The following is a 13196-nucleotide window of genomic DNA, read 5'->3' as shown; positions in this document are numbered from 1 at the left end:
TTAAAATGCTCACCATCAGCTTGGCTACTAAGTCGGCTTATCCCATTTAAGTCGACTCTCAAATAGCAAGATAAAGCAAAGAGAGATCTGTTTATTTGTTCAGCGTGGCAAGACACGGTACCTCTTCGCTTAGCCAGCGAGTTGCGCGTTCAACCAACCCCGAACATTAATCCAGTCTCAATCAGTTTTATTCCCAATTTATATCGTGGCGTTCTTTACATGTATTATAAGGCTCATATTGACAATGTACTTTACGCTTACATCTACCGTCAGAAAGCTCGCATTTCCTTAAATCAATTCCATAAAAGATGAAACAACCGATTATTGTGTACCATGTTATCAGCTATAATATCCCTAGTAAGTCCTTCTTTTAAAATATACTCGTTTGATTGAAAAGCCATTTTACAATCAGACTGTTTCTCCATAAATCGGTCGCCGAGGTTTGGAACTCAGCGTAAACAATTACAATACAACTGTTTGATTGTGGCCTTCACGGCTTGTCCCACTTCTTTGATCCTCCAACAGTACAGGAACGGGTTAAGAGATGAGTTTAAGAAGACGAGAGTTAAAAAATACAAGATTCGAGGCCAAGCCGAAAACCTCACTGTTGGCAAGAACGCTATTCAACAGTAATATCGCATTTAAAATAACAAATGGGATATAGCATATAACTAACGCCGACTGTACCAAAGCTATGCTGGTAACGGTTCTTTTAAACTGAGCTATGTTCAACGCCGGAATTCCCCCTCCGATTGGTTGCCCATGATGAACATTGCATTGCACAGTAGGGTGCACAGTAGCTTGATGTAGACGCAGCTTGATAAATATGATGGTGTAAGAAAGAAGTGAGGTAACGATACAAAGCATTGCCGAGACTGAAAGTGTTGCCAAGGCGATGTTTGTATCCCAGAACAAGAACATGAAAATGCCCAGAACAGGAATTAACGAGAAGCAGAAAACAACTGCACGAACTCGCTTCAGTGTTACAACGTGCCTGTACCTTAACTTTATTGAAAGGGCGAGAAGTCTATCCACACTTAAAGCAGTCGTTGTAAGCAAGGAAACCGCACAGAGACAAATTGATGAAGCCCAGATTATATAGTAGAGAATAGAGATGATATTCAAAAGCTTAAGGTTGCAGTTTATCAGAAACATGTTGTAGATGGCATAGAGTGGCTGCGAAATGAGACCAACGCCAAGATCAGTGATCGCCAGGCATTGAAACAACAGTTTCGTTGGTGAATGAAGCGAAGTTACCTTGCGAAGAGCAATCAGGATCAGAGTGTTTCCCAGAGATGCCGTAATGGAAAGAAGAATATTAAGGGAGCAAAATATAATAGTCACTGTCGCCGGATTAAATGCCTCGGAGGAGATAGCGTTTCTATATTCGGTTGAGTTTCCCATCTATAGGGCGCGACTGCCTTTCTGTTATATATACTGTACTCTGACATAATAACAAACATTGGGCCGGTGGGCTAGAAAAACGTCCTTTATAACTGTTCAGCCTTAATTGCTCATTATTCAAAGTGATAATTCAAAGTGGCAATTATATGTCAGACGCCAAAATATTGTTTTGGTAGCAGTTATTTCGCATCATGATTTGGCGCTGACAAGACAATTAATTTTTTATCATAAGGCGGACAGTTACAAAATCATTCAGTAACCGGCTTGACGACAATGGTGGTATAAAACATTTTAATGAGAACAGTTAACGTAGCCACATGGATTAACTTCAGCTGAATGTTAATCGAAAATTAAATGTAAACTTCCCGCAAATTCAGATGGATGCGACCCCGCACCGCATGCAATTAATACTAAATGTAGTTTAAATTGCAAATTAATTATTTGCTACTTCCTCCGTTTCCTATTAACCCTAAAAAAGCCCCTAATATCAAAATTTAAATTCTCATTTCGTGCCACGTTTTCCCTGAAGTAGTGGGGAGCAGTTGTTGAAGTATCAGCACATAAGGGCCATTTATACGAGGAAACATAAGACGCGTCTTAAATAAGACACGAACTGTACCATTTATACGAGCATGTCTTATCTAATAAGACGCGTCTTAGCTAAGCCGCGTCTTATTTTAGACGAAATGTGCCGTTTATACAGAAAGTTCGCGTCTTATTTAAGACGCGTCTTATGTAAGACGCGTCTTATTTTTCCTCGTATAAATGGCCCTATTATGTCTTGTGTAATCATACCCTGCAAGGAGAAATGTGATACTGATCACTCTTGATGGATTAAAAACGGGGGTGTTCTATCTTTGACAAGCAGAAGGACGAGCAATGTCAGAGAAAAGTTAATATCTTAGATAAAAGTTAATGCCACGGTTAATACCAAATTTACGTACCTTGACAGCACACAGGTTATTGTAGCGTGGTATGACATACCGCTACTTTAACAGCTTATTACACTGTACATGGACATTCAGGTGAATACGACAAATAACGCATTTACACAAACAATACATTAACCCACTGGAAGCCCTGTGAATTATTTGCTGTTTCATAAGTGTGACATGGCAAAAAACAGGGGTGGAGCTGGAGGAGTCGACCGGTGTAACTTAATATTACAGATTCGAGGTATCTGTTGAATTAGTTTAATTTTTGCCCTGGATTTAACCTTTTTTTTTTTTTCAAGCACAAAAGCAGAATTTTTGCTATCTACGTTCGCATCATTTGATTCAGTCGTCCTTCATTAGTCTGGATCACGAGACTTGCAACGGTAAAGTTTTTTCCTTATGATCTAATAAACGCCCGGGGCGTTTATTTAATTTTAGGGGGTCCAAGTGGGGACGTTTAATAGATGGGAGGCGTTTAAAAGAGAGCGGCGTTTATTCTCGTAACTCATTTTAACGAACTCAACATAACTGTATACAGTATGCTTTCGGCTAAAAACGTTTTTGTGTCAACAGAATCTCGACTGCGGGCTGACGCCTTATCTAGAAATTGAACATGACATAATACACAAACTGATGTTAATCAAGCACTGAAATTAATAAATTGATTGATTTTGCTCAATTTGGCCATTTCCTAGTATTTCAGGTTTTAATACACTGTGAAAAGGTTATCTGTGAAGAAGAAACTTACGTCATTTAGCTCGTAAGCTGGCTAACTCTTGCATCATAAAGAGACTACGAGGAGCGTCAATCTCCCTTTTAAAGGTTCATTTACAAAAGTAATGATTTTTTAAACTAAATCTTTGCATAAGGACGTTTAAAAAGTGAATGATGACAGCTTGGATTGTGTTATGGAAATGGCATGAAGAAAATTCGCAAAGCATTTCAGTGGCATAGCTTCGTTTACTTACAGACCGTATAAGGATGACTTTATAAGACTTTCAAAGTCCTCTGTTCGTCATAGTCTATGGTGGAGCTTTCTCTAGGTGGGACTTGAAAAAAGACTGCGTAGTGTGCCTACAATAGTGTGCTGAATGCGTTTAATCTTCCAACAGTAGATCAGTGGATTAAGTGTTGAATTAAGAAATGCCAGGGTCGGAGTATAAAGCCGCAAATGCTGTAGATCGTTCCTTGCTTCGGAAATGTTAGCGACAATAATTAAATTTTAGGCAAATAGCAAACTATGAAAACTATGTACTCGTGAAGCAATGCCATCGCAGATTTCTTTTTTCTTTGAACACTTTCGCCATGGCCATTCTGCGCTACTTGTGGGACTTGAATTTGGTCAGTTATGTGGCAACGTAGAGGTAGATAAAGTTTGACCCTCAGGGAAGTTGCAGTTATAATACAGGCAGATATAATAATGACGAAAGTGATGTACATTATGTTTTTGGGTATAAACAACCTGATCAGTGAAATAAGTGCGCTTGTCACCCAAATTGAGGCCACTACAGCAGCAACGCGCTTGTGTGTCACAAATTCCTGGTATCTGAGGTGAAGGTGAATTGCCAAGAATCTGTCCGCACAGAGAGCCGTGACACCAAACAATGACGCATAAATGAAGAAATTCGTCGGAATGAGAAACGCGCTATATAAGGCGTTATAAGTTTCATTGGTCTCATTTTGTTTGTTTAGAGTCCATGATATGTGCAACATACATTGGCTGAGCTAGTAAACCAACACCGAGATCAGAAACAGCCAGACCCAGAAGCAATGTTTTTAAATTTTTTGGCAAAGACGAAGTCTTTCTGATCACGTAGATTGCTACAATGTTCAGCGTGGTGGCGGTGTAAGACAAGCACGCGTGGAATACGCAAAGTGTGAGGTGCAAGTAATCCATTAGTTGACTTTTTTTTGGATAGTTGCGGCGCTTGAAGCAAGAAAATTATTGTCGGACCTTGCAAACGTTTGTGTTTTTCAATATGATCCCACCAAACCCACGTAACTGATTGACTAACGTTCACAGAGTTCCAAAACGTTTAGTACGTTAGACTTTGATGAAAAGCAGTTTGACTGACTAAAATGCGTCTTTAACTGAGCTACGATGAAACTCTTTTCTAAATATACGATTACTGCTGGTGATAGGGCATTGCTGGTGTGGGAAAACAGATGTCCTATGTGTTTTTAAGAGGCTTTGGATAATTGTCAGACGTATTTTTCTAAACTGCTAAGCATTTAAAAAACGGGAGTTATTGTTTCAAAATATAACTTAAACTTAATCACCGGCAAAAAGAATTTCTCCAATCAGTATTGTCGGTGGGGCCGCTTTATCGCATCCTGTGCAGCTAAATGTTCAGTAAAGGCTTTCCTCCTGCTCTGTTTCTTTAACCAAATAGTTTAAAATGAAAATGTAACAAAACTGCCTAAAGATGTTTGTGCAAAAAGTAAAGGTGTTGATCTCTGACTCATTCATAAAACATGAACAAATATCAGGGGAACCCAACGTCAATTTTTGGAAAATATCTGTTCGGAAGACGATTTGAGATCTAGAATTTTTGGAACATTTGTTGTAAATTTTCTTTCTTGCCTTCCTCTCCTAGGATTTTCGAACATTTAAAAAATGGTATAATTGCCTATTTTTAACGGATTTTTACCCTAAAAAGGTCACCTAGAATTTTCGGCAGCCTTTTTTCTGGCTAAAATTTTCGAAAAGGTAACTTTTGATCCCTATAATTTTCGGATCACTAGACTTTCAGCTACGAAATCCGGACAGATGAAAAATTTTTAGGGGATAAAAATATACTATATCTACCGTTTGAATACTAAAATACGTTTAACAATGCCATGTTTAAGTGGTTTTAAACTATATTCTCCTTTGGTGCCCCTGAAATATTGGATGTGACATCCCTTTTTTAATGATTATTTTTGTGCTCGATTTGGAAAATTTCAGCTAAATGGTTCTTGACTACTTCATTATTATATACTGTATTTCAAGTTAAATCGACCAGAATAACCCGCAAGATGGCATGCTGCATAATAAAAGCAGTTTTATCAATAATTTCTTTCGGATGCTTAGTATTTAATAATCTTGCACCTTAACCATAAGCCCCCAAATAATCCGGATGAATATTCTTTCATTTGCAATTTGTAAGGTTGAAGAGAGAAGCTGTCAGACAGTGTTGTTTTGCACTGCGTCGTTTAACAAAGCGGCCTCAATAATTATTGGTCGGTTATTAAAACGAAGTTTAACTTAGGCCGCGGTTTAGCAAATGTTTGGACCTCCAGATATCTTCCCTAGTGGGTTATTTTAAGAAGATAAATGCTTTTTCTAGTGTACGCCATGTGCTATCATGAAACTGGTTACGATAAATGGTGTTGAGATAAAAGCGTTGGGCAAAGTGAAAATGACTTAGAACACGGTTTTGTTTCTATTTGTTTCTTTGGGTTGCGGTGTTCGCTTTAGTTTCCAGCCGCCCCCTCCCCTCAGAAAAGATCGCCCCTTGGCAGCCATGGTAAAATCGCCTTTCGGCGATTCTTGTTTGTATGTTTGTTATTATGTTTTTCTCAATTTCAAAGCAATTAGAAAACAGGAGGTTTTCGTTCAGAGTTTAACTTCAATTTAATAACCGGTAAACTTGTTCAACCTTTTTGCGGAGGGACCGCTTAATCGCATCGGCAAATAGTGATATAAATGAGAACTTTTTTAACTTTCGTATTTGTTTAATGTTACCCAGAAGTTTACAATAACGTTTTTTCTGTACTCTTTAGAGTGGTAAAATCTTCGATATTTTTTTACAGAATTGCAGTCTAACGTGACAAAATCTTGGAAGCGAAAAGATTTTAAATATCAGCTGTTTTATATACTTGTGAAATGGTTCCCTAACCCGTAGCTGTTTTGGGTCGGAGGGCACTTTGAAGGTATCTAAGTGGTAAAACGATTGTCTCAATGCTCTTTGAAACATAGGTTTTTCTATACTTCAAGGTATTTTGAAAGCAGGAGGAATTATTTCAAAAGTAAACTTCAACCATGTTTTGTCGGCGGGACTGCCTTCAATTTATCTCATCGGACTGAGCACATTGTTGACAGAGCATGCGCATTTCTATCTTCTTGCAGATGTCCTTGTTTTCAAACAATTTTTGAAATTTGTGTCTAGGTTTTCCTAAACTTCCAAACAATTAGGAAAGAGGAAGTTTTGTCAAACAAATTAAACTTCATCTTAATAACAGGCAAACTTGCCCAACCATTATTGTTCCCCTCCTCTCACAGTTAAGTCATAATTGAACAAAAGAATTTTTTTTTTTTTTAGTTGTTTTAATGTTTTTGTTTTTATCTATCGAACGCATCCTAAGGTATTGTAAAATTACATTGACTCTCTTCTGCTCCACCTTAATTCTTGGCAAATTCTGGTTTAACCTGCGATCAGCCGGTCCTTCTTCCCTTTTTGTTAAGGAGGCGTCCGCCGACTTTCTCCGTAAAAAGATCGCCTGATAGCAGATTCTTTCTGGTTTGAATCGATACCACCGTCTTTTTGGAGCCTTTAAGAAGAAATGTAAAATCATAACTGATTCGATTTCGGGGAAATCAAAGGTTTCGTGTACCTTTTCGTGTACTTGTTTTATTCCCTTCAGTCCCGGAGCCAAGTACGAATTTTAATAATTCGCAACTGACCCATTTTCTCTCTTTTGTTTGTGTTTTTGAGTCTAAAGTTCCCCGTCACGCATTTTTAGGAGCCATCTGCTCGTGCAGATGCTTAGTCACTGAGTGCAATCGTTACCATATTTAGTTCGATCACTATCATCTTGGTTTTTAAGTCTACGAAAGAAAGTTTTAAAGCCTTTGTTATCTCGAGGATGTTTTAAAAGCATTTCTGAACTCGAGGATGTTTTCATCGGGTGTTTTCATCTTCTCGCTGGCTTTGATAAGATCTGGAGCGTGTGATTCTGTTTACTTCCTTTATTTACTTTCCTATTTATCTGTAGGGGTGGGTGTGGAGGTAAACCACAATGCTTCATACTTTTAACGGAGTTTTGACAACTTTCGTGTTTTATTACATTGCATAAATTATTCCTCCGAGACAAATTGTTTTCTAAATCATTGATTCTAGCGAGAACTACAGCAATCTCTATTGTTCACTTTTGTTTTTATTCTATTATATCTTTTTTTATTGTAAGTTTAACATAACACTATTTTACATTTGTTATTGTTTCTTGTTGTTGTTGTCGTTTTTTCATATCGTTTATTATCTCCAGATGGATTGTTTTGAAGCTCTCTTTAGTTTTGCTTCGTAAATGCATTGCGTATAAAGTCAATGATCGTGTGTCGGATGTGTTTCATCTTCCAGCAGTAGATCACAGGATTAAGCGACGAATTAAGGAACTCCAGTGTCACAGCGTAAACCATTAAATGCTTTATGCTTGGTCTAGAAGTTAAGGCAATAGCAAAGAGCGTATAAATGGCTGGCAGATAGGAAACCGTCAAAACGAGGCAAACGTAAACTGACATCATCGCAAACTTTCGCATCCTTCGAACGTTAACCACTTGAGCGTTCTGTGGTGCATGTTGTAGCTGCAGCACTTGTATTTCGTTCACGTGAAGTCGCACGGACGAGTAAATTCTGATACTGAAGAAAGTGGCAGCTATAATACATGCAAGTTGTGTAAAGGCAAAAATCACGTACATAATACTCTTTGGGATCCACAGCCTCGTCAACGAAAACAGTCCGCTTAATACCCAAGTTGAGACGACAACAGCAACAACTCGCTTGTGTGTTACAAGTTCTTGATATGTAAGGTAATAATGAATGGCTATAAATCTCTCTGCACAAAGAACAATGACGAGAAACAGCGTAGCGAAACGAAGTAAATTCGCGGGGATAAGGAACGCGATATAGATGGCATTATACGTTTCAATGTTTAGCCGTGACTCCATAATAAGACGTGCCACATACAAAGGTTGCGCCACTAAACCAACACCAAGATCAGAAACAGCCAGACTAAGGAGCAGTGTTTTTAAATTCTTTGACAACGACGGAGTTTTTCTTATGGCGTGGATTGTAACAATGTTTAGCATGGTGTCGGTGTAGGATAAAAATGCATTTAAAAGGCAACCTACGAGATACGAGGAATCCATCTGTTGTCCTTTTTGGATTTGTGCCGTAGCGAGTTATGGTGGCTGAACACAGTTTTGACAGTTTGTGAGTGTATGTCATTTGCAAACCAATGCAAGAGAAAGGTTGCAGGTTGCAAGCTGAAACTTGGCAAGTGAAAGATATTCTGATGAAAGTTTTTGATTGACAGGTAAAATTTGACGTTTTCGTAGTTTTCATGGCAACATGAACGATTGAATACAACCTTAAAATTTCACTTTTGCTCAGTTTACATAAAATTTTGTTCATTAGATTTTCCTATCAACTTGCACACAGCTTACTGTAATTAATCATTATCATTGAAACTTATTTGACCAAATTTTAACAGATGGGCATTTAGATAATCAATTATATAATTGTACAGTGAGTGTGATTATAAAATGTGTCACAAGATTCGTCTGTTCAACTTCCATTTTAAAGTTCTCATTATTTAAAATACGATAAAAGTAAAAATTCTGCTAAATATCACAGAATTTTAATGAGTAGATTTTGAGAAATCCTCTTCTGTGTACCATGGTTTTTTGGCCGCCATGTTTGTTTGTCTAATTTAAAACACACACCGGCACGCGAGTTACAGCTGACTGCTCGTAAAACTGTGTTCAGCCACCTTAAATTCCTATCAGATGATGCAAGAGTCATTGATCTTTTATGAATTCAATAGAGTTAGTTTCGTCATGCAACTTCTTCTAAATTCCTCTTTAACTGAGCCACTATGAAACAATTCATCTGAACACGATGATGCAGCAGCTGATCATTTAGTATTGATGGTCTAAGTGTCAGAATAGATCTCTTGGTTATTTGCAAGGCAAATTGTAAAATTGTTATGTGATTTTGTTAGCTTCATACCAATTTAAAAACAGGAAGTTCTGTTTAAAGTAACTTCAAGTGAAACACAGGAAACTTGCCCCACCATTTTTCCCGCTTTTGATAGTTAAGTCATATTTGAAGTTTTTTTTCTTTATTGGGGCCACTATATGGCTATATTACATCCGCGCGAGCGAAATGCGAAAACGGACAAAACTGCCCTTCATCCTTGTGTATGCTCTACATGCTGTGTTTTAAAAGAAAGTGATATTCATTATCATTATTATTCTTACTGCAAAATGAGATGTTGTTTATTAGTTGGGACTAAAAGCGGTCGATTGAAATATAACAAGACTCTTCTTCGTTAGTCTTTTAGCCCATTTAATTTTGATGAATATGTTGAGGCTTAATGCCCCAATATTTCAAAATTAAAGACTTCCACAGTTTTTGGCGTTGACGTAAGGGCTTCACAGTCCCTATTAAAGGAGTTACAACGTGTTTTCGTCTCTGTAAAGGTGGAGAATTTTTTTTTTTATATTTTTTATACATGTCGAAAAAATAATACTTAGTTAAGAACAGGTTTTAAATAACCAACTCGGAAAATTTCAGCTGTTTAATTTCCATTGATATGGTTCCCTAACTCTTTCATTAACTTGTGTTGTATTGGCCATTTTGTAATATCGACGACATAACCTATTAGTGGACAGTTTTTCCTTTGTTTTCCACCCCACCATTAAACTCAAGCGGGATTAAAAACTGTCTCTTTTGTTGTTATTGTTGTTGAGGTGAAATTCATTTGCTACCCAACTGGACTATGAAAGTGGCACCAACAATTTATATTTAGGCGAGAACGCGTTATTTTCACGAACTCCCTCTCTCCTTCAGGCTCTTGTTGGAAGCTATTTCAGACCTTTCTAGGTCAGAATGGAAGTGAAAATATAGTATCAGTACCCAATAAAGCTTGTAAACCGCTAAAACCGTTAAGGTTCCACAATCGATCGAAATTGTCATGAAAATTAATAGCGCGCACGACAGCTGTTAAAGTTCAGCATGCTTTTCTTTTCATTATTATCCTTGGTGAAATGTTGCTTACTGAAATCAAAATAACAATAATAACAAATAAACTGCAAAAGAATACAAAATACCAAAACAGATTTGATAATACATATGTTTTTTGATACGTAAATAGTTAAACCATAAAATCGTAAAGTCAACAGTTTCAGGGAATTTTTTTATCATACCTTCCCCCCCCCTTTTATTGAGAATAATCTCGTACACTTTAAATGTTGTGGGGTATGAATACCATTTACGCCTTTCAATGAGAAAAGGGTTCATATGAAATTTCTTTTAAAATTGTTAATGTTAAATATCAGTGTGTTATTTTTCCTAGCTTCACCAGTATTTATATCGTAATAATGACATAACTATATCGTCTTAGTTAAGGTCGATTTCAAAAAAACGTTTGCAAAGTGACGGTTTAAACGTTGTAAGGGGGCAATTCTCAAGGGGGGCGTTTATTAGAGGGGAGCGTTTAATACTAACTTACCAGCGTAAGGAGGGAGTTTATTAGATAAGAGGCGTTTATTTGAGAGTGGGCGTTTATTAGATCGTTTACGGTATTGAATTGCACATCCTTACCGCATATGATTACATGCATGATTAGACCGCGCACATTAAAACATGGTGCCTTTTGCCTTAAAGCTGGAGCTCCCTAGGGAGATAATCTTCATTTTCTTTTAAACGAGTATGGTGATCTATCATTTTGTTTCCCTTTTTTAAGATGAGCATCAATTTTCTTTCTCTAGAATAAACGTAGACTTCAAGCAAAACTGATGGAGAATACGAAGTTAAACTATTATTTTCGTTTATTCGTTTTTCTGAGGCTTCTAGGGAGGACTGTAACTTTTACTTTGTGCTAACGGACACCATTCGAATAAAAAAATGTGAAAAAAATACAGGATGATGCACACCACCTTTAAACGACGGATGTTTATTCGAAATGGACTTTTAATATATTTGCTTTGACGTTCAGAGGGTTTCAAATTTTTAAAAGTCCAAATTTACCCCAGTTTGCAACATGTTTCAAAACGTCAGCAATAAGGTTACATCACGTGATCTTTAGGACGTTTGTTCGATCCTTAAGGAGTTCCTTGTTGTATCTTTCAAGGCCATCGGGACTCCCGTTTTGAACAACTCTAAGAAGAGGCGTTCGTGGAGGGAGAGAGTCCTTCATCCGACGTCTTCCTCATAAACGTAAACTCATTCAAGAAAGCATGCCTTCCTGACTCCGCTCCCGTTCTCTTGGAAAGACGAAGTTATAATACACGATGAAAGAGGCAGCAGATTTCTCTCCCTACCTCATCATAAACCTCGTAGTCAATTTCTTCTCATGTTACACAACAATCATGTTGAACATTGTCTTAATATTCGCGCTGCGAAGGTCTTCATCACTGCCAAAGACGCTAAAAGCATTGATCCTTAGCGTGGCTGTTTCTGATCTTGGTATTGGATTAGTTGTCCAGCCTTTGTACATCGCTCGCATGATCATGCAAATACAACAAACTGACGACCAGGAAACTTCTAAAGATATAGATAGAGCTCTGCACCCCATAGGACGCACCCTTAGTTATGTCTCATTCCTCGGTGTCACAGCTATCAGCGTTGACAGATTCCTTGCTATCCACCTTCACCTCAAACACCAGGAACTTCTCACCTACCAAGAATTTGTGACTTACAAGCGTGTTGTAGCTGCAGTGATCTTAAGCTGGCTTCTCAGTGGTTTCCTATCCCTAACCGGTGTTTTGAGCGGTGGATATGTTTGTAACCTTGCAGCGGTGACTGTGGGATTGGTTTGTCTCCTTACCATGGGTCTAATATATTTCAAGATTTACATAGCCGTACGTTGCCACACCGTTCAAGTTCATGCACAGCCAGCCCAAGCAGTGGCACCGAACGAAGAAAACCGATCAAATTTTGAAAGAGTGAGAAAAACAGCAGTTGGTACCTTTTACGTCTATCTGTTGTTTTTGGCCTGCCATTTGCCAATCGCTATTGTGATCTTGGAGAAACAGAGAAATAAGGTGGGGGAACATATGTTAATTTGCACTCACACGCTGCTATATTTGAGTTCATCCCTCGTTCCTCTGGTTTACTGCTGGAAGTTTAGACACATCCGATGCGCTATCAAGAACATTCTGCGCAACATATTCGCAAGTCAGAATCAGATTCAAGAAGGTTAAATTTTACTAACTCAGTAAATCAGCCTTTGAAAAATGACATGACCTATCTAGTCTGTACACTCATCTTGCAGGAAGTTATAACGGTTTTCCTGTGTCATATTTAAACGATAGACCTAAATATTTGTTTGTTTCCCGATTTATTCGTTCTTGATCGCCTTATTCGTCCTTTATTACATATAAAAACGCCAAACGTACCGTAACTTTTGTTATTAGCTTTGTTTGTATTATAAATTGCACTTTTATTTGGGTGACAAAAAATTGGCGGAAGTTAGAACTTTAATCTAAAAACAATAGTATGCAGATAACCTCGTACACCTGTAACCTATAAATTAGAAATTCTTAGTTTTCTATGATTATCATTTTTGAATGACATACATGTATAACAGTCTTACTTAAGGTAGAATTTTCTGGCGAATCGATTGATAAACCTCACGAAAATATTAATTTTAAATTAGGAAAGAATGATGCACGATTTGTTATGTCAGTACTAGTTTTAACTAATACAGGGAAGATCATGAAGAGCATTCAACGTCATCATCCTTGACCCTTTAAACCCTAGAATCAAAATTAAAATTCTCCTTTGTCTCCCCTATTAGTAGTGAGGAGAAGTTCATAAAATATCCAGCAAATACATTCTGTGTGATCATGTCCTAAATTCTCAGCTGAGGGAC

The 13196-nt window shown here is 37.6% G+C and overlaps 2 protein-coding genes and 1 pseudogene across 2 annotated transcripts; 1 reads left to right on the top strand and 2 right to left on the bottom strand.

Moving 5' to 3' along the window:
• Window positions 1–341: 341 nt before the first annotated feature.
• LOC140923595 (adenosine receptor A3-like) lies at window positions 342–1423 on the bottom strand (annotated as a pseudogene).
• Window positions 1424–7608: 6185 nt separating this feature from the next.
• Window positions 7609–8406, bottom strand: LOC140923594 (uncharacterized). Its single transcript, XM_073373668.1, has one exon. It carries the CDS (start codon window positions 8404–8406, stop codon window positions 7609–7611), a length of 798 nt encoding a protein of 265 aa, XP_073229769.1.
• A 3207-nt stretch (window positions 8407–11613) lies between these two features.
• On the top strand, window positions 11614–12525 carry LOC140923593 (adenosine receptor A3-like). Its single transcript, XM_073373667.1, has one exon. The coding sequence runs from the start codon at window positions 11614–11616 to the stop codon at window positions 12523–12525; it is 912 nt and encodes a 303-aa protein (XP_073229768.1).
• Window positions 12526–13196: the final 671 nt, after the last annotated feature.

Source organism: Porites lutea, chromosome 13, assembly GCF_958299795.1.
Source record: "Porites lutea chromosome 13, jaPorLute2.1, whole genome shotgun sequence".
NCBI classification, from domain to species: domain Eukaryota; kingdom Metazoa; phylum Cnidaria; class Anthozoa; order Scleractinia; family Poritidae; genus Porites; species Porites lutea.
This window is presented reverse-complemented; position numbering and strand designations above follow the sequence as displayed.